The 20,345-nt window shown below is 40.2% G+C and overlaps 1 protein-coding gene across 10 annotated transcripts in view; it reads right to left on the bottom strand.

Annotated features, from left to right (window-relative positions):
• The window catches only part of PLD1 (phospholipase D1), a 204,424-nt gene that overhangs the window by 59,868 nt on the left and 124,211 nt on the right, over nt 1-20,345 (bottom strand). For 8 of the 10 annotated variants that reach the window (XM_072808073.1, XM_072808075.1, XM_072808074.1 and 5 more), the window contains exons 13-19: nt 17,383-17,493; nt 13,180-13,383; nt 11,982-12,195; nt 11,303-11,416; nt 5,419-5,547; nt 4,562-4,680; nt 2,898-3,011 (exon numbers count right to left, since the gene is read on the bottom strand). In XM_072808073.1, the coding sequence (XP_072664174.1) occupies nt 2,898-3,011; nt 4,562-4,680; nt 5,419-5,547; nt 11,303-11,416; nt 11,982-12,195; nt 13,180-13,383; nt 17,383-17,493 (1,005 nt within the window). The remainder of the gene's footprint in view (nt 1-2,897; nt 3,012-4,561; nt 4,681-5,418; nt 5,548-11,302; nt 11,417-11,981; nt 12,196-13,179; nt 13,384-17,382; nt 17,494-20,345) is intronic. The other 2 variants (XM_072808082.1, XM_072808079.1) reach the window with 1 other exon arrangement.

The following is a 20,345-nucleotide window of genomic DNA, read 5'->3' on the forward strand; positions in this document are numbered from 1 at the left end:
CCATGTACTTTCACGCTGGCCATGCGTCCTAGACCACATCCAGCATCATTAATTGACTACGTCAACGTCATAGCTTCCTCTTTCCCCCAGCTAACCACATTTCCAGAGGCGAAGAACCATTATCTTCTTTCTTAGCACCCAGGTATGCATGGATGAGCTCCCTGTGCAAGCAGATGGCACTTAACCAACCTACGAGTAAGTCTCGGTAGACTTCCTTTCACATCAACTGGCTCCACTGATTCCTGAGACCGGGCCACTGGAGCATATGGAAGATGAACATATAAGCCTATTAGGAGGTTCACGGGTCCAGCCCCACTCCTAACACTGCATTCAGTGACGCAGAGAAGGTGACTCAAGAGGGAGGCAGTTTATAGAGTGGACATGCAGAGTATCTATCTAGTTTGCAGGGGACTCAATGAGATTCTATAAAACAGGGCTTTACCAACAGGTAGGAGAAGGCATATGTTTATTCAACACCAGGATACAACTTCCTCTGCTGGTCACAAAAATGTACAATTCCGGGATCCCTGGGTGGCGCAGCGGTTTGGCGCCTGCCTTTGGCCCAGGGCGCGATCCCGGAGACCCGGGATCGAATCCCACATCGGGCTCCCGGTGCATGGAGCCTGCTTCTCCCTCTGCCTGTGTCTCTGCCTCTCTCTCTCTCTCTCTCTGTGACTATCATAAATAAATAAATAAAAATTAAAAAAAAAATGTACAATTCCCAGAAATTCCTTCCTAATAGATGCTTAATTAGTATCTGCTGTGATAAGTCGATCACCGAATCAATTTTAACGCCACCTCAAATCTTAAATTAAACTCTCTCGTTTTCTTAACATGAAGGCTCCTACTTTATCTTATAACATGGGTAATTTTTCCCTCTGAGTAGAATAAAATTAAACAGGTTCATAAAATATTCATTAACTTACATATGAACACATACACATCTATGTCTCTAAGTTTAAATTACTTGTCTCCTGTAGCCTGGGATAACTAAATATTTGCTATAGGTATTTCCTAAAATGTCTTTCTATTCCTTAGACACAAAGGAGTACTTGTGTATAGTACAAAGTAACTGATTTAGGCCTTTCATTTACATGATCATATTCACTAGAATCCATGACCAGCTTATATAAGTCTGTATTAGTGATGTCAGTAGCCCACTGCTGGACCTTTACTTACACAATCCTTTTTAGAGGGGAGCGGAGAGAGGGAGAAGGAGAATCCTAAGCAGGCTCCACGCCCAGCATAGAGCCCAACATAGGGCTCGATCTCACAGCCCCGAGATCATGACCTGGTCCCAAATCAAGAGTCAGATGCTTGACCGACTGAGCCCCCAAGGTGTCCCTACTTAAATAATACTTTTGATGATGACAGTGATGACCTTGAACAAGGGCAGCCCATCCTAGTTCTTTCTCTGATGACCTCAAGATATTAGAGCCACAGTAACAAAGGACTAGAGCAGGATTTCAAGCTCCACCTCTACAGCCAGCTGGTGACCCTGGACAGGTCTCTTAGCTCCACTGGGTCTTAATTTTCCTATTTGTAATTTGAGGTGCTTAGACTGGATGTGGTAAAAATTATGTGACTCCATTAAGCAAATTCCATATTCTACTAAAAGATCTCCTAAAAGGCGTGTGGTTAATTAGGAACTAAAATTAGATTGAACTATAACTAGCTTCTTAGAAGTAAAGTTTCAGCCACATTCCTGGTGCTTAGCCGGTATCAGTCCCAGGTTTACGGGGATATCATGTTGCTAGGGTCACTTCAGTCCCCAGTTTACTGTGTGTCATGTTGCTAGGGTTACTTCGGAAGCAATTACAGGACCAGCCTTTCCTTGACTGGCCTTTTCTAAGGATATTTATTCATTTACACATTTTCTAATTGTGAACACATTTATTGGAATCCTTGTGACATAAAGATTTTTAACATATGTGTCCACTTAATATTCTTGAGGAAACTAAAACCAGGCCCTTTATAGCAAATGTCATGAGTTGAGGACAAAGAAACTTTTCAAAATATTCTGTATGTATAGATGAGCTGTTCCAGATTGATTAATCCTCTTTAGTCACTCTGTAACCTACGAGTGATAATATCAAACACATTAAAAAAAAAGGCAAAAAGATAGGAATATAAATTTCTGGAGCATTTGATGTTTTTACAATTTATGCATGAAGGATTATACAGATTAAGAATACACATGCTTTCTGTGAGACCCTCTCATAAGGGAAATGCTTGTTAACTAGAATTGTTTTCTATAACTGTTATCAAAGTGAATCAGCTAAGAAGATTATCAATCACCTACCACGTGTAAGACTCTAGGATAGCTACAGTAGGAGGAAAAGAGGCCTAAAAAACGAGTGTGTTAGGACATCTGGGCGGCTCAGCGATTGAACGTCTGCCCTCCGCTCAGGTCATGATCCCGGCGTCCTGGGATCGAGTCTCACATCGGCTCCCCGCAGGGACCCTGCTTCTCCCTCTGCCTGCGTCTCTGCCTCTGTGTCTCTCATGAATAAATAAATAAAATCTTAAAAAAAAAAACTTAGTGTGTTGCTAAAGAAATTGATAATACAGGTGAAATAAAAGACACACATGTAAAGATAATGATAAATCTGCTGCAGTGTAGAGTAAAAGACGAGTAACAGAAGAAACAAGTGCTAAGGAAGTAAAGCTCTGTGTTTATTTGATTTATAAAAGAGCTTTTAAAAGAGTATAAATGGAATACATTTTAAATTAGAAATATATTCTAAATTTTAAAAGGTCTCTTCAGATTTGTTTTGGACTTGTCCTCATTGTGAGGTCAACTCAGTGTCCTCACTGAAGCCAACGTAATAGACACTAAATCCAATAAGAATAATTTTACCCAGTAGCATCTGGTGAAAAAGAAAAGCCAGACTTACCTGTACATTGGCATGGACGGACCCAGGCACTTGATATTTCAACTCATGGGCTGTTGTTTGAGATTTTGGAAGCAGGAAAGGATATGAAAGGGACCGATATTTTGATTTCATGATCTAAAATAAAGGAAAACAGGTTAAAAAAAAAAAAAGATCCAGATGAGAAAATAGCTCCCTTCCTCCCTACTTTGTGATTATACAAGAAATTCAGATTCATTTGAAAGTGAAAAAGAAAAACGTTAACTGTGGAGTTTCTAGTTGAAGAGGCAATAGATTATTTATTTTTATAATGTTCTTTCCATTTTCCAGTGTCAGAGAACTCCTTTTCTCCTTCTTCTTTTTCTTCTTTTTTAACCTTATGTAGTGGGCATGTATTATTTTATATTTTTAAAGAAAGTTTAAATATACTCTAGGATTTAGAGGCACATAGTTGCAAAAATGGCATTTTTTTTTTGTAGACTGATTCCTTACTATGTTTTAGATATCTTGTCACAGCAGTACAGCACTGCATATCCTATTTTAATAACTTCATAAGAAAATGATAAAGAACCATAATTTGTTAAACAAATTCCTATTAATGTACATTTCAGTTATTTCTCATTTTTTCAGGCTTATTAGAAGCAATGTCAAAATAAATTCCCTATCAGATTACTTCTTTAACTGAAATAGCCAAAAAAAAAAAAAAAAAGATTTCCTAAGCTAAAGGTTGTATAGTTTTTAAAAAGCTTTCTGGGGTTTACCAACTTATCCTACCACAAACAGAGCATAGAAGCATCCGAAATCCCAAAACCAATCCCAGATACTAGTAGGTTAAGAGTAATATCCTTTCATTTATTCATTCATGCTCCCTTCATTTCTGTTAAAAAATATTTTCATTATTTCTCAGACTCCATGTTCAGTGGGGAGTCTGCTTAAGATTCTTCCTCTCTCTGCCCCCACCCCACCCCCTACTCTCTCACTCTCTCTTCCTCTCTAAAATAAATAAATCTCAAAAAAATATTTCCTTTATTTCTAAAAAGTCATCAAGTTTATGTAAATAAAAGCTTATGCAAATGAAAATCAAGGTGAGATTCTAAGTTGTTGATAAGACTTTTTCCCCCCAGATTATCAAGGAGACTAAGGCCTCATCACAATTTACAGTAAATAAGATGGGACCTTAATGACAGCCAGATGGTAGGTACTTAAGTTATTCCTGTAATGAAGGCACAGCCAGTCTGCAGAGAAGGAAATGTGCTCACACCACTCCCCTCGCTCAGAGCCGCCTCCCAGAAGCCTGGACCAGTATGAACCCAGCGCAATGCCAGGACTGGGAGGACTGGAAAGCTTGAGCTCTCGCATCCAAACGAGACCCCTGTCCCCCCTACAATAGGCCTCCAGATGACCGTCAGTCCAGACCCGATGCTTAATCAGCACTGAGTATCCAAGACATTAAAAGGATCACAGCAGGCCCTGAACGTAGCATCCGTCTCTCTGTGCACTGAAGTGTCTGTGGAGTGAAAGTTCAGGAACATCATCTTCTTCTGCCCACAGAGCCCGGCGCCCTGACAACCAGGCCCTCAATGCCAGACGAGCCACCGCAGCACCTTCTCGCCAACCCCACCAGGTTTCTCGTCTCCCAGGCTCGCTCTCTTTATGCGGACGGAGTCACGATGACACCAACCACGGACCTTCGTGAAGTTCCAGCGCTGGATGAAGTGACGCGCCACGTCGCGAGCCGCCTTCCCATGGACTGCGGAGGCAATGTCGTGCCACGGCATCCGGGGAGTGGAGTATCTGTCAATGAAATCTGCCCGGTGGCCCGGGCAAGCATCGTCACTAACTGCGGTGCCAGGGACGAGCCATCTGATTCCAGCACTGCCCCCAACCATGATAGGTAAAAGGAGACATGGGAGTGTTGACTTGGCTTAGTGGAACTGTACCTTGATGGCCAAGGGAAACATAGATACCACATGGAGGGGCACAGTCCCCCCGCAACCGTGTCCCTCCCCCACGATGTTTCCATTTCACTTAGTATGAGATAATCACTAGGCAAGGCAAGATGTGAGTTGGTGCCAATTATCTAAGGTGTGTCCTTAATATCACATTTTCCTTTTGTGTCCTGTTCAAATAACCCCAGGCCATGTACACAGTTCCATCTCTATCTTCTCCTAGACGAACATGTACAAGTGATAGTCTGAAAATGTGCCATTTTAACGCTGGGAGATGAAGATGATACTCAGAAAAGGAGATGATCAAAGGAAGGGCACCATCTCTTACAGAATTACAGATGATTACCCCCAAGATATGCCGAGATGAAACCTAGAGTTTGCAGACAGCAAGCTATATCTCACGCTCTTCCCTTATTACGACTATAAGGAAAAGTCCTTAAGCGTATGGCTGAATCATAGTCCCCAGAGTTTTTACCAAATACCCAAAACAAAGCAAAGCAGAACACAGGACATGATAGCCTGCCCATGCAAACTTGCTCAGATGCTGACAAGTAAAAGACAAAATATAAGCAGCCACCCACTATCATGGTACTCACCAGCAAAAGGTTTATCAAGTTGTACCCAGTCTTTGAAGACAAAATTGCAGTAGTCCTTTCCATGCCAGAACCTGGTTTCCCCATGGAGCTCTCCCATGCCCGTCTGTAAACTGCGGAGGGAGCTGGTGTCTGTGAAGGCAGCAGAGACTGTGTTCAGGTGGGCCTCAGGGAGGGAGGCTCACCTCTCATTTATTAACCCCTTAGAGACGTCCGAACTGTTCTCCTTAAGGCTCAAAACTAGGTGTTCGTGCCATCTGAGGCCGTGGGCTGGCAAGGTTTCACAATGCACACAAGTTTATCATTAGTGGGTAGTTGGGCCTATCACCAGGCTCGTCACTTGACACTGAAATCCAACATTCTCTGCCCCGTCTACCAGATGACTGAAGTCATCGAGTTAACTGTGAATCAAGAAGTCACTGGGGGGGACAATCAAAGAACAGGTCAGGTAGAGAAACACGAGAGGCAAAGGCCATGAAGAAATCATGCCCTTGGCTCTCCCCGACCCATACGGTGCATGCCCGATACATAATTCTTGTCTTTTGCACCTCAAAAGCAAGAACCTCAGATTTGCAGCCCTAGATCGTCAAGCTAAGTGATACTGAGCTTCATCGTTTTGGATCAGGGATTCCTTATACAAAGAAAGGAAGAATTTGGCCTACATGGATGGCATCTAAAATCCTAGGCCCCTAACATTTTACATTCCCAGCATCAAAAATGACACCCACGAAGAAAATCACAACACACAGAACTTATGATTACACAGGTGCAAAAGCAGCAAACCACTGCAACGTTCCACAAAGAGCCCTGCTGGGAGCATTTTACTTAAAGGTAAATACTTTGCCTTAAATAGTTTGTGCATTTACAGGGCTACGTTGACCACAAAGACCACTAAGCAGGAAGACAAGCAGAACTACGAATCACAAATGCAGCGCTTGGCACAAAAGAGGCACTTAACAAATAGACACTGGATGCAATATTGGTTGAGTGAATAAATGGTAGCAAGTACCAGTGAGAGTTGTGGCCTGGCCCCCTACCACCACACGTCCCCGCTACTGTCTTTCTAAAATGCAGACTGTTGGCTTAAAAGCATTTTAAGACCACCTGCTACCTACGGGGAGTCAAATCTGTAAAGCTGAGTGTGCACAGAAGGCTCTTCCCAAACTGGTGCCAACCTCCCTTTCTGATCCTTCTTTTCCCCACCCCAGGCCCTGTGTGCACCACATTTCTCACAGTATTTTGACAGGCGTGGTCTGTTCTGTCTTGGTGCAGTTGGCACATTATTCCTTCCATCTGGAATGATCTTCCCTCCCTCTCATCCTCGTCTTCACATCCTCCCAGAGCCACATTAGCTGTTACCTGCCCCACCGATACCTCCCAGACCCCAGCAGGGAGAGGCAGCCACTAGCTGTTGAATAGAACCATCAGCAGCTGCACGCCCCAGGGCCCCTGACTCTGGGACACAAGTGTGTGACGATGCTCCCCGCCAGTCTGCAAACTCCTCAGGGGTGGGGCGTGTAACTTCTCTGCTTGGTGTAGGTGCCGGTATTCAGGAGGCAACCTACAAGGATTCGCATAGCAAAAGTTTTTAAACAATCACCACACACACTACCAACATTCTATCTCAAATGGAAATAATTAACCTTCAAAGGTTACTGAAATAATCTGTAAAAGAAAAATGTCTTGGGGTACCTGGGGGACTTGGTCAGTTAAGTGTCAGACTCTTGATTTCAGCTCAGGTCATGATCTCAGGGTTAGGAGATCAAGCCCCAAGTTGGGCTCTGCACTGGGTATGGAGCCTGCTTAAGATTCTCTCTCCCTCTCCCTCTGCCCCTCCCCACCTCTTAAAAGAAAGAAAGAAAGAAAAAAAAAGAAAGAAAAATGTCTTAAAGAGCTAATTTTTTAAAGATTTTATTCATCATTCATTCATTCATTTTAGAGTGTGCGTGCACATGTAAGCAGGGGAAGGGCTAGAGGGAAAGAGAGAAAAAGAACGCGAAGCAGACTCTGCCCTGACCCCAGAGCCTGACACCAGGTCCATCCCAGGACCCTGAAAACCATGACCCCAGCTGAAACCAAGAGTCAGATGTTCAACCAACTGAGCTACCCAGGTGCCCTTTAAAGTGGTAATTATTAACAAAACTCAGCCACGTTAAAAATAGAATTCTGTTGACTTCTCCCAGGGGTTTATGTTCCTGCTGCATTAAGACTGAGAGGCCAAAGTACTGGTCATCTGTTTGCTCACCAGTCAAATCTTTATAGTGAGCATGGCACTTCGCATTTTTAAAGAGAGAGAAAAAAAGGAAATAGAATGAGATAAATAAGGGTCAGATTCCAACATTTAAAAATATATATATATGTAAGATAATAGATTATACATACAGGCTAGAGCTTTACGTCTACATACATATGTTTGTGTAAAAATTAACTTTCACCTACCAGTTAGGATAAGAAAAGCAAAACACAAAATTCTCGTCTCAAAAAACTATGTTGGTACTAATTGGATTCAAGCTGCTCATAATTCAGACATGGTTTTGGTTTCAGTCTAAATAATCTTGACCTAAGTTATCTCAACTAAATCAAGGTCTTCCTCAGAACAAATCAAATATTAAGGCAATGGAGCCCAGAACCCCTAGTTACTGGGATCACTGCTCAAAAGCGCAGGAGCAGCTATCAGCCGAAGAGAGGCTTTTCACCCCCACGACGCCGATCTGCGGGGCCCCTCCTGAGTCTGCATCTGGCTCCCAGGGATTCATCAGTGCACCTGCCTCGTCTTTGGCGCGGGCTCATGCCAGTTTCCTGCCATCCTCATCCATCCACAGCCCAGGCCTGCATCCTCCGCACCATTACTCCAACCCCCCTTCTTGGCCTTCTTTCCTGGTGCCTCCTCCCCAACAAAGTTCTCCTGACCTTCTCCTAACCGTGCCCCTCTAGCACCAGATTCTCCTGTGGCTCTAAGACGTACAGCCAGGCCCAGGGCCTCACTCGGCCATGTCCACCTACTTGTCCCACCAGCACTTAAAATCACGTGTTTGACACTAGAATCACTAGTATCCTCACAGAACCAAGCCTTCCCTTGATGTCCTTGATTTCTGCTTTCCGTTCATTGTCACTCAAGCTCAAAGCTCCAAATCAATGTTGGCTCCCTCTCTTTCCTTCTTTTTGATCTTCCCCACCTACCTCCTGACGGCCATTTCTCAAATCCCATTGAAATTCTGCGGATTCCGTCTTTGGAAAAAGTTTGTTTTGTTCACTTCATTCTTGGGACAAGCTAGTTGGACTCCGTGTGTCTCTAATGTAACTTAGTACAACACCACCCTTAACCCCTCCATCCCCCCCACCGCCCATCCTCTCCAACCCCTACCCCTCACCACCCCCCCACCAGGAATTCTCCAACATCTAGTGGGTGAAGCTCAATGTCGCAAGCTGATTTTCAAGACCCTCCCAATACAGGTGCAGATTTATCCCACCAACCCAACCTGTACACAAATTTACTAACACCTTAACCATAATTCTAAAACCCAAAAGCTCTGAAACGTCAAACGTTTTCTTACAGCTCATTTGTTAGTAAAATCTGACCTAAACTGACGAAAGGTTGTATCTTTGTTTAGCCCATCTGCTGTTGCACAAATATAAACGATTTGCTTACAGGGTATTTCCTGGACCCTGCAAGCAGTATAATATTATAGGTTTTGCATTACCTTTCTAAAATCCAGAATCCTCTCATTTCTGAAGCACATCTGATCCCTAGGAGTTTCGATAAGAAACAGCAGACCTCTAGGTATTTACACACTCCACACCTATGTCTGAGACACTGAAATACACATTTTTTTGGCATTTCCCATTCAGGTGCCTTAAGATGTGACATCTACCTGGATGCCCGTTTTTTTCCCCCCCCTTTTTAGGCTCTATCTACTAAATCTTGGCCTATATTCAAGGCCACTTGCAAAATATGTTCTCAATGAGTTATATTTAAAAAAAAAACAAAAAACCTGATTTTTGAAAGTCGGATTTTAGAATTGTGGATTGGGCTTTACATTTATGGACAAGGCTTCATTGGCAACCCTTACCTGTAGGCGTATCTCCCCCCTGCTGAATTACTAAGGCACTAGGTCAGTGAAACATTTAAACCCGATGCTTACCTATTAGATAATTAACTCTTTGACAAGAGAAAATAAGCCTTCTGTATCTTATACTGTTGAATCCCTGAGAACAGTGTCTAGACACGCTTTAACCTACTGTTCTTTATCCCTTATGATTAGATATCTGGGACTGGAACACTGTCTCAGCTAAATTGCAGAAATGATTTCCTCCCCTCAGCCATTTAGTTAATCTTGCTTCAAAAGAAATATCAGCAAACAGTTGTCGAGTATAAGAGGAGAAAAAGTCAACTGTTTAAAGCTAACAGTCATCAGGCAAAGCCACTGCAACTTAAAATTCTCCCTCTTGCAACATCATTTTGAAAGAAAAAAAAATCTTGAAGAATGGCTGAATGATTTTGAATATATATATTACAGAAATGTGTCGTGATTACTAATTACATTCCATATGAACTGATTTTAGTGCTATTTCTAATTAACCCATAGTGATCTTGCATGCACGCTACACACTGATTTCTATACACCAGTAAGGTTCACTAGAAGCCCAGTTCATTGTGGTCTTTATTTTTAATGATTTATTTGAGAAAGAGAGCAAACGGGGGAGGTGGAGAAGGAGAGAAAAAAAATTTCAAACACTGAGCATGAAGCCGAGACATGGGGCTCAGTGCAGGGCTTGATCCCATGACCATGACCATGACCAGGGCTGAAATCAAGACTTGAATGCTTAACCAACTTCACCATCATGGTCTTTTGCGTTAAGGTGAAACTAAGGCTGCAAAGAAGCTAACCCAGTTTATAGCCTCAGGAAAGGAAGTTATTAACTCAAGCAAATACTCAGCTTCAGATTTCTCATGAAGAGCTACTCTATGTTTAATTCGGGTTTCAAGTCCTATGAGACACTATAAGTTTAAGTCATTACACAACTTAAACGTAGAGCTGTGCTCTTTAAATTCCTTTTATTACTAACAGTAGAATGTCACTCTTTTTTTTTTTCAACACAAATTCACATGGAACTTCCATATATATCTATATCTATCTATATCTATATCTATATCTCTATATCTCTATATCTCTATATATCTATATATCTATATCTATGTATATATGTATATATGCAGGATTTCTCTTGTTGGAGCAAGAACCAATAGAGGTGGGAGGGCCCAGGGCCCACCTACTGAGGATTCTTCTCAGACCCTGAGAAACACCAAGGTCCCCCATGTGACTCACATCCAGCCCCTGCAGCTGGGCTCTGCCTCAGTCTTCTAAATAGCACACTAGAACCCTGGCCTTGGAATTCGGCCAAACGCTTGTGATGCAGTAATTCGCATTTCTGCTGACTCACAAATCTGCCTTGTGAGCTCTGGGAGGCTGATAAACCGGAACACCACTGTGCAAGTTCCTTATCATCTCTGACCCTCAGTTTCCTGATCAGCAGAGAGGGAGATAACACTACGACTCCCAAGCACCACCAGTGCTCAGGGTCCTAACAGGCAGTCCGCACATGATAAACTAGCTTAGGATTTTCCTGTGGCTGCCAGACTTTGCGATTGTTACTCATCCCTTGATGCGATCCAAGGCCAAAGTCCTCTTCATCCCCGCCACCCCACGTTAGGTCCTGAGTAACTCATTCAAACACATAGTTCTTACAAAAGCCCATCAGGTTACAATTTCTAGTAATACGTGTGGCGTGAAAACTGTGCAAACAGGAAGCCAATCCAGAAACACACTCGGCTCATGCAGCAAAAGCGGAAGCCTAAGGACATTTTGCTGCTTCACACATCACTTACCCGTGTCAGGTCTAGGGAGCCCCTGCTCAGACTTACTGGAAGAGCGAAAGAGTTTCAGGTGGGGTTTTAAACCATGGATTAAATTCTGACGACTTCTACAGTGATTACAATAACCTGGAGAAAGTTGAGAGTTCTTTTTTTTTTTTCTCTACACAGAGAAATACATATACATCAAGTTTTCTAAACTGAAGAGCAGCCTCGATCATTTTTTAAATGAGGCAAGTCTATAAAATCAGTCATAAATTCTGTGCAACAGAAAACTGCAGAGCTCTAAGATTTGGAAAGAACAGCAAATTTATAGGATGTAGAAAATCTAATGTTTAAAGATAAAAGCTTCATGTATCACTGGATAGGAAGAGAAATGAAATTTCTTCCCTGAGAAGTGAAGGACACCTAATGCTTTTCTCTTCGTGACTTGGCATTATTTTGGAAACGCTTAGTCATCCTGCTACCATCAGAAGTATGAATTGGGGTCGTGATGACTACGTATGTGAATAAAACAATTTGTTCTAAATGAGGCCAACCAAGCCTCAAAATGGCAGGATATTGACTAGGGCCATATAGCCACCTGTCAGCATCGCTCCTATGACTCCATTCCAGGAAGATGGGTTTTAAAGACTGGTAAACACAGGGTCCAGGACAGAATTATTGAGATACATCCTGGCAAAGGAAGACTTACTGGAGGCGCTGCCAATGCTGCTGATGCTGTCTACATTGTGCAGGTGATGCCTGTGGAGCTGCCTGTAGAGGCTAAATTTAGAGAATTTTCTGGACTTTCCTATTCCTTTCAGCTTTGAATCCATATCATCAACACTCTTCGAGGTGGGCACATTTTTACTAGATTCCTTTTCATTTTTCAGGCTTAGGGATTCCATGGACTCCGTTGTTTCAGCCTGAGAAAATTATTAAAAAAAAAAAAAAAGACACTGCGTAAGGTATGCTGCAATGCGATCCTTTAATTCCAGCTGAGCTGAAGTGTAAAGTTCACACATGACAGAGGGCCTCTAACCGACACACAATACTGGGTGAGGTCAGCCACAGGGCAGTGGAGGATTCCTAGGAGCCGGGTCAGGGCTAGCACAGGGATACCAGGCGTTCCATTGTAGCTCCTCCTTCAGTAGGCCAAATTCTTGAAATTTCATCCCTACTAACCTTTTTATTCCAAACACAATTACGTGAGTTATAGTCACCGTTGAGCTACCGAACTTCTGCCTCTGATAAATGCTTTTTCTGTTAATTATTTTCCCAGCTACTTATTCACCAACTCTTTCTTTCCAGAAAGGTCACATATCCAGCAGTAAAAAGAGATGAGCCCATCAAAATTGTAATAAGTGTATTGATATGTTGGCCACCGTTAGGGTTGAAACAAGTCAGCACTGCGTGTGGATACGGGCGTATGGGTGTCTTGGCAGCTCCTGATGTGAAAGGTACTTCGAGAAGTTATTAACTTCCTGCATTCAAAAGAAGCCCCTCCATGACTCCTGCCCTATTTTTGCACGTCTTTAAGTAGGAAGATTTCAAAAGGCTCAGCAGGTGCTTGGAATAAGTCTGCTTGTTTAACGTAAAGCCCAATCGACACATATTTTTGTTTATGAACCTTTTTTCCACACGAGAAATGAGCCTTTTGTTTAAATGGAAAACAAAGGAGCTGCTCTGAGCTATCAAACGCGCTATTGGATCTCTTTTCTCTTACAAGAGAAGAAACTGAGAATAAGAGATGCGATGTTACAGACTTGCCAGGTGGTGTTTGAAACCAGGTCTGCTCATACAGGGATACGCCACCCCTCATTCGACCAACCAGTCAGTCCCGCTATTAACCCATAGGTATGCAAATCGTGTCCCTTCTACGCAGTTCCATAGAGGTGAAATCCACTTACTGTGAAAGAACCCAGAGACGACGGTCCTCCAGTGACACGCTTCACACTGCCCACGTCCGTGAGTCTGTGTTCGTTATCATCCCACCTTCCATAGGCCAGGTCGATCCCACCCACAAAGGCCACTGACTGGTCGATGACCACAATTTTCTCATGATGAGCCCACAGATACACGCTGGATGACACATGATCTGGGTGCCTCATCACCTTGGGAGGGAAAAGAAACACCCACAGGTGATGCACTTTTTAAAGTGTCCTTCATTTTGTAATAAAACAGATCTGTCTTCTCCCTTGAATAGCATTTTCTTTTTCTTTCTTTTTTCTTCCTTCCTTCCTTCCTTCCTTCCTTCCTTCCTTCCTTCCTTTCCTTCCTTTCCTTCCTTTCCTTCCTTTCCTTCCTTTCCTTCCTTTCCTTCCTTTCCTTCCTTCCTTCCTTCCTTCCTTCCTTCCTTCCTTCCTTCCTTCCCTCCCTCCCTCTTCTGCTTTGGTCCTCTTTCAAGACTTCATTTAAATTCAAGTTAGTTAACATTTAGTGTAGTATTAGTTTCAAGGGTAGAATTTAGTAATTTGCTACTTGTATATAACACCCAGTGCTCATTACATCACGTGCCCTCCTTAGAGCCCATCATCCAGTTAGCCCGTCCCCCCACCCCCTCCCCTCCAGCAACCCTCAGTTTGTTTCCTATGGATAAGAGCCTCTTACTGTTTGCGTCCCTGTTTTTTTTTTCTTTTTTTGCCTCCCTGTCTTTATCTGACTTTATTTTTCCTTCCCTGTGTTCATCTGTTTTTGTTTCTTAAATTCCACATATGAGTGAAATCACATGGTACTTGTCTTTCTCTGACTGACTTATTTCACTTAGGATAATATACTCTAGTTCCATCCATGTTGTTGCAAATGGCAAGATTTCATTCTTTGTGATGGCTGAGTCATATTCATATATATATATATATATATATATATATATATACACACACACACATACATACACACACACCACTTCTTCTGTATCTATTCATCAGTTGGTGGACATTTAGGCTCTTTCCATATTTTGGCTATTGTGGACATTGCTGCTATAAACATTGGGGTGCATGTGCCCTTTCAAATCACTATTTTTATATTTTTGTATCCTTTGGATAAATACCTCGTAGTGCAATTGCTGGATCTCAGGGTAGCTCTATTTTTAACTTCTTGAGAAACCCCCATACTGTTTTCCAGAGTGGCTGCACCAGTTTGCATTCCCACCAACAGTGTAAGAGGGTTCCCCTTTATCCGCATCCTCGCCAACAACTGTTGTTTCCTCAGTTGTCAATTTTAGCCATTCTCCCCTGAATAGCATTCTCTAGAATTCAAATACCAAAATGTGCTATGTATACACCAAAGTTCTAATTTCACTCTCAGTATTTAGAAGAGGAAGACTTTTAGTTACTTTTTAAGCCTCTCCACCAGCACCACCCCATACCACATTTTGGGGCAGCTGCCATTTAGCTAGTAATTTGGCCATATAGTTCAGTAAGTCAGCTCGACATAAGCTGATTCTTTTTTCCACTTTAAAGAATTCCATTACACCTGATATTATTTTAAAAACAAAAAAACTCAAAAAATGTTTAACCAACATCTATCTCTGATAAAATTTTTAATAGGTATATTGATATTTTGGCAGCCATTGAATTAAAATGGCAAGCATATGGATATAGGGATATGCATACTTTGTCAGTTCTTGATTTGAAAGATATTTTTAGAAGATATTATCCTCCTGCTTTCAAACAGAATTCTTTTTAAATGATCCCAGACTGACCTGTTTTTGTAGATCTTCTAAGTAGAAACATTCCAAAAAATTTTGAGACTACTTTTTTTAGTAACCTACTTCTTTTATGTGTGGTAAAATACACATAAAATTTACCATATTAACCATTTTTAAATGTACAGTACAGTGGCATAAAGTACATTCATATCGTTTGATCATCACCACTATCTCCAGAACCCTTTGTTTTGCAAACCTCTATACCCATTGAACAATAACTCCCCATTCTGTCCTTCCTGCAACCCCTAGAAACACCATTCTACTCTGTCTCTGACTTGGACTTATATATATAAATAGAACCATACAATATTTGCCTTCCTGTGATTGGCTTAGTTCATATAGAATAATGTCTTCAAGGTTCATCTATGTTTTAGTGTATGTCAGAATTTCCTTCCTGTTGGGGGTGGGCGGGGGGTGGGGGGGTGGGGGTGACTGGGTGATGGGCACTGAGGGGGCACTTGATGGGATGAGCACTGGGTGTTGTGCTATATGTTGGCAAATTGAACTCCAATAATAATAATTTTAAAAAGCCAGAATCATTTTTATAACAGAGTCAAAACGCTGGGCCTTTGCTTGGAATCACCAGGAAGAGGAGTAAGGGAAGGCAGTGCGGGGCTTCCTTTCCATGTGCGACCATGTTTCCCCTACTACCAGTGTCAACTCCTCTTTAAAGTGTCAGTGCTGATGGCTGAAGCTGTCTCTGGAGTCTACACATTAAAACTGACAGAGAGAACCTCCCAGTCACTGCCATTGCCCATACGTTAAAGGCATTCTCCTATATGTGATTTGCTTCCCCCAAATCCATCTGTGAGGGCTCTAAATACACCCCCTGCCTGAACCTTTTCTGCCTGAGAAGTGCTGTGCTGGGTTCAAGACACTAACCTCCAGCCTCACAATCTTTAACGGCATTAACAATTTTTTTTTTTTAATGATACCTTGTGAAAATGAGGATGGGGAGAGACAGATGCTCTCACTCTCTTCTCAAAGTAATAAAGGCTGGTAATGCCCTTTGGTTGGGCAACTTGGCAGTACACCCCAGTAACTCTTAGTGTGTGTATAACCTGCTGTTTAGCAACTCTACTTGCAAGCAAATAGTCTGACAGAGGCACAGGAAATGGTGGGACAAGACAGGAGCACTTTTGATGATGGAAAAAAAAAACTGGAAACCACCACCGTAGAAGCTGAATATCATGGCCTACCATTACAGTGGAGATCAGTAGCCATTTAAAAGGAAGGAGGATGTTGATAAACTTAAATAATTGCTCTATGCATTTTAAGTGAAAACAAAGGTTTCCAAAGAGCATGTGTGGTATAATCCAATTCTATAAATAGAAATGTGTGCGTGTATGCAGGTGCATGTGTAGGGGGGAAGAAGACCTGGGGAAAAATTGCACCAAAATATGAATAGTGATTTTTTTTCTAGGTGAGGGATTATGAATGAGTTGCATTTAAAAAAAAAGAATTTCCTTCCTTTTTAAGACTGAAATATATTCCACTGTATGTCTATACCAATCATTATTGAGAGTGGGATATTATAGTGTCCAACTATTGTTGTAGAACTGTCTATTCTCCCCTTTAAATCTGTCAATATTTGGTTTATATATTGTGACCGTCATTATTAAGTAGGCGCATGTTCATAATTGCTATATCTTCTTGCTGCATTGAAACTTTTACTAATGTATGATATCCTTCCTTGTTTTCTATAAACTTTTTCTACTTAAAGTCAATTTAATAAAAAAAAGTCAATTTCATATAATATTAGTACAGCCACTCCTGCTTTCTTTAGATTACTATCTACATGGAACATCTTTTTTTAGCCAAATAAAATATATGATTGTTAAACACTTTAAGCCTGCTAGAGATTTATTAATTCATTGCTTTGACATATCTCAATGACTGAGCAAGAACTATCAATAGGCCTTAAATCTTTGGTAAGTATCAAATAGCTTTTTTCAAGTTTATTATTATTGTGTTTATTTACTTTATTAGTTTTTTACACAATACACTATTAAGAAAAAACTTCTTAAATCCTAGAGGAGCTCTCTGTTGCTATCAGCATTCAAGGGATGTCACAAGGAGACCATATCTAAAAGCTTCCAGGATAATCTAAATGAGGAGCATGGGAACTTGGCAGAGTGCCTGAATATTAAAACAATTCCAGAAGGTGTGTTCTTGGCTAAATTATCAGGGTAAGAGAAACAGAAATATGAACTCTGCTGACTTCATCAATATCAGAAGTATAAGAAACTAGAATATTTTGTTTTATTTCTAGGAAGGATATAATGCTATTTATTCAAAATATATATTAGGGAATTCAACAGATTACACTGCTTAAGGCAAAACACATCTGAAAAACCTCAGAATAATAAAGAAGAACTATTGTTCAAAAGGATGAATTTAATACCTTTATGTTGGGGTGTAGACGCATCAAAGTCCTCTTGCTGTATTCACTGTTGATTCCAAGAGCAAGTTCCACCTCTTTGTAGAGCATTACAAAGATTCTCACTCCCTGTTGCTGTTACAAGAGAAAACACAAAGAGGAATGAGAATTTCTAAAAGTAGGTTATGATTTTTCTCTTTTTCCTTCCTGCATATTATAAACTTTCTTCCACAAACAAGAATAAAATAGTTAATGAAAAATGCAATACAAGAAGGTGAAATATAAGTGTATTTTAAGATACAAATATCAAAAATAAAAATTTATCTCCTTTCTAATCCTATAACTTGTCATACCAAGAGATAGTGTCAATATTTGATGAATTACAGCCGAAAGGCTGAAATAGTAACCTCATCTGCTAAAAGTGTCTGATGATCTTACACTCTGAACATTTTCTAACACTTATCATTGAGGAAAGTTTTGGCCTGATTCATGTTACAGGATTAGAGTTTCTGGTTTGCTTTTATTATACTTCGATTAGTTTGACACAAAACTCTGATGCAATAAATTATACTAAATATCCCTTAAATGTTCCTGGAGTGTTTTAATAGAATTTTTCTTCATTAAAAATACTTAGATGAAAAACCTATTTCTTAATCTCCAAAAGATGAATATACCGATTCATTCTCTTAACCCACAATTACAACATTAATATCTGTTTCTGAAATGACTTCTTTGGAAGTCGGTTTCTTTAACATTAAAAAATGCCTGAGTTTTAACAACAGCACACTATTAACATTGATCCAGCCTTAGACCTTGGACTTGATAGACAAGGCCATTGTGAGGGTCAAATTAAATCAAAAGTGCCTGATAAACTTTAACATGCTATGCAGATAACAATTTTTATTAACATTAACTATGAAAAAGACAATGTCTGACAGCTGGTTGTCTAAAAAAAAACAAACAAACTATTTTCTCCTCTAGTTCTGGGTAATGATAAGGTTTAACCTGTACTCAACTGCCCCCCACCTGAATGTCCTTCGTCTTTTCTCTGGCCATTCACATGGTTCCCTCTCCAACACAGAGTTCAAAATGTAGTCCTCCAGGAAACTCTTATTTTATTTACCCCCCACTTATCGTATGACCCTTTTTACTTTTTTAGGTTTGCATTCTCAGTATTGCCTTTGCAGTTTGCAAGATTTGAATTTGAGTTTTCTACCTCCAGTAGCTTTGAAGGCACTCTGAAACATACCACATCCATATTAATGTCTAAAAATGCCTACACCTTGGCATTTAATATCCTAGGGATAAAAGGCAAGAATTTTTCCATTATACAGTACTTCCTAAAGTATTAGAGATGCAGGCACATCTAATAAAACGATAGTGGCAAAGAACAATTTAGTTACAATTTAAATTAACAATCCATGGTAATTAGGCATAGTTCATAATGGAAATTGGAGTCACTAATTTAAGAAGTCAACTGTGGGTTGAACACATCTAATTTATTAAAACTGGTTACTTTTGCAATGCTATAAAAATGTGAAATAACATTGGAGTTAATATTTGTAGGTTGCAGGATATAATATCTTAGAGTAAGCCAAATATATAAAGATAGTTCCCCAATACTGGCCTGCCAATATGAAGAAGCATGTTCTGACCCCCAAATTGTTATAAGAACACATGACCTCAAAATACTAATATTCTGTTTTCCTGGTGTAACATGTGACAAGTGTATACATTTTTTGAGGAACATACTAAATACATGTATTTAAGCTGCATTAAGGAAATTTGAGTACTATAAGATCCATTCTGACTAAAAAAAATAGGATAAAAATATATACGTCATCTTATTTCTAGTTAACAGCTGAATTTTGGAACTAGCTTATTAGTAATCATTATTATGCAACTATTACTGCAACCAAGTACGTAAGTGCAGATAGGAGTAAAGAAATAGGAAGTGAAAAGTGTAAACAAGAAATGAGCAGATTAACTTCTAACAGTTTGGCCACTTAGTGCTCTGTAATGAACCACTGATGGAGGGCTTTAAATGAAAACTAGAATATTGTTTTTTACCTCTACTGTTCATATTTACTCTATTTAAATATTTCAGGATTCAGCTCTGGATAACAGTGAAAAAAAATAGACTCCCATCAAAAAATATAATATAAACTTTAAAACCCAAAAGTGCAACCTAAATTATAAAATGTTATACCTGACTTCTTTCATCATGGTTCATTTGTTTTAAATGGATGAAAGTCTGCTTCTCAGGTTTATGAAATTACTATTCTTGAAGGATAGTAGTAGAAACCGGCCTAAATCTTATAGTTTTCCATTTACCTACCTAACTAATGGATTTTTTGAAATAATAGAGATGTTAGCAGTAATGGATTACATTATTACCATCCATCTATTAATGCCTGACATTTTCTTCTATATTTTGTCTTTTCTCATTGAAATAAATTAACTCCAAAGGAAACAGGGTAAAAGGACTTTAAAGTCTTTTTTAGCATATATACAAAGAACGAATAAGGAAGTAATTGAAGAAAACAGTTCATTTTAGGTGGTCTGGTTTACAAGTATTTACTTCCACCTATATTACAATGAGTGGTTAATTAGTGACAAGATTTCTATGATCATAAAACAATAAATTCCTCTTCTTTGGTCAGGGTGTTACAACAGTATCATAAACTCTAAAACTAGAAAGGGCAAAGGAAAAATGTTTCTTGGCAACAAAGCCATTTGCAGGTCATAATAAAGCAGACTTACACAAAATGTGGGAAATACTTGCATAATATGAAAGTCAAGTTAGAAAAGAAAAAGGGACTGATGTTAATTCTGTAATTTGAAATACACATTGGGAGCATCCAATGTTTTACCAATGCCTTTTCATGACCCTAGGGGAAACTATTTTTTTGCTTGGGGAAGAGGAAGAAAAGTATTAATAGGGGAAGTAGAAAATGGATGGCATGGAGTGGGCTACGTGATGCCAT

The sequence above is a fragment of the Canis lupus genome, chromosome 31 (genome assembly GCF_048164855.1).
Source record: "Canis lupus baileyi chromosome 31, mCanLup2.hap1, whole genome shotgun sequence".
Classification (NCBI taxonomy): domain Eukaryota; kingdom Metazoa; phylum Chordata; class Mammalia; order Carnivora; family Canidae; genus Canis; species Canis lupus.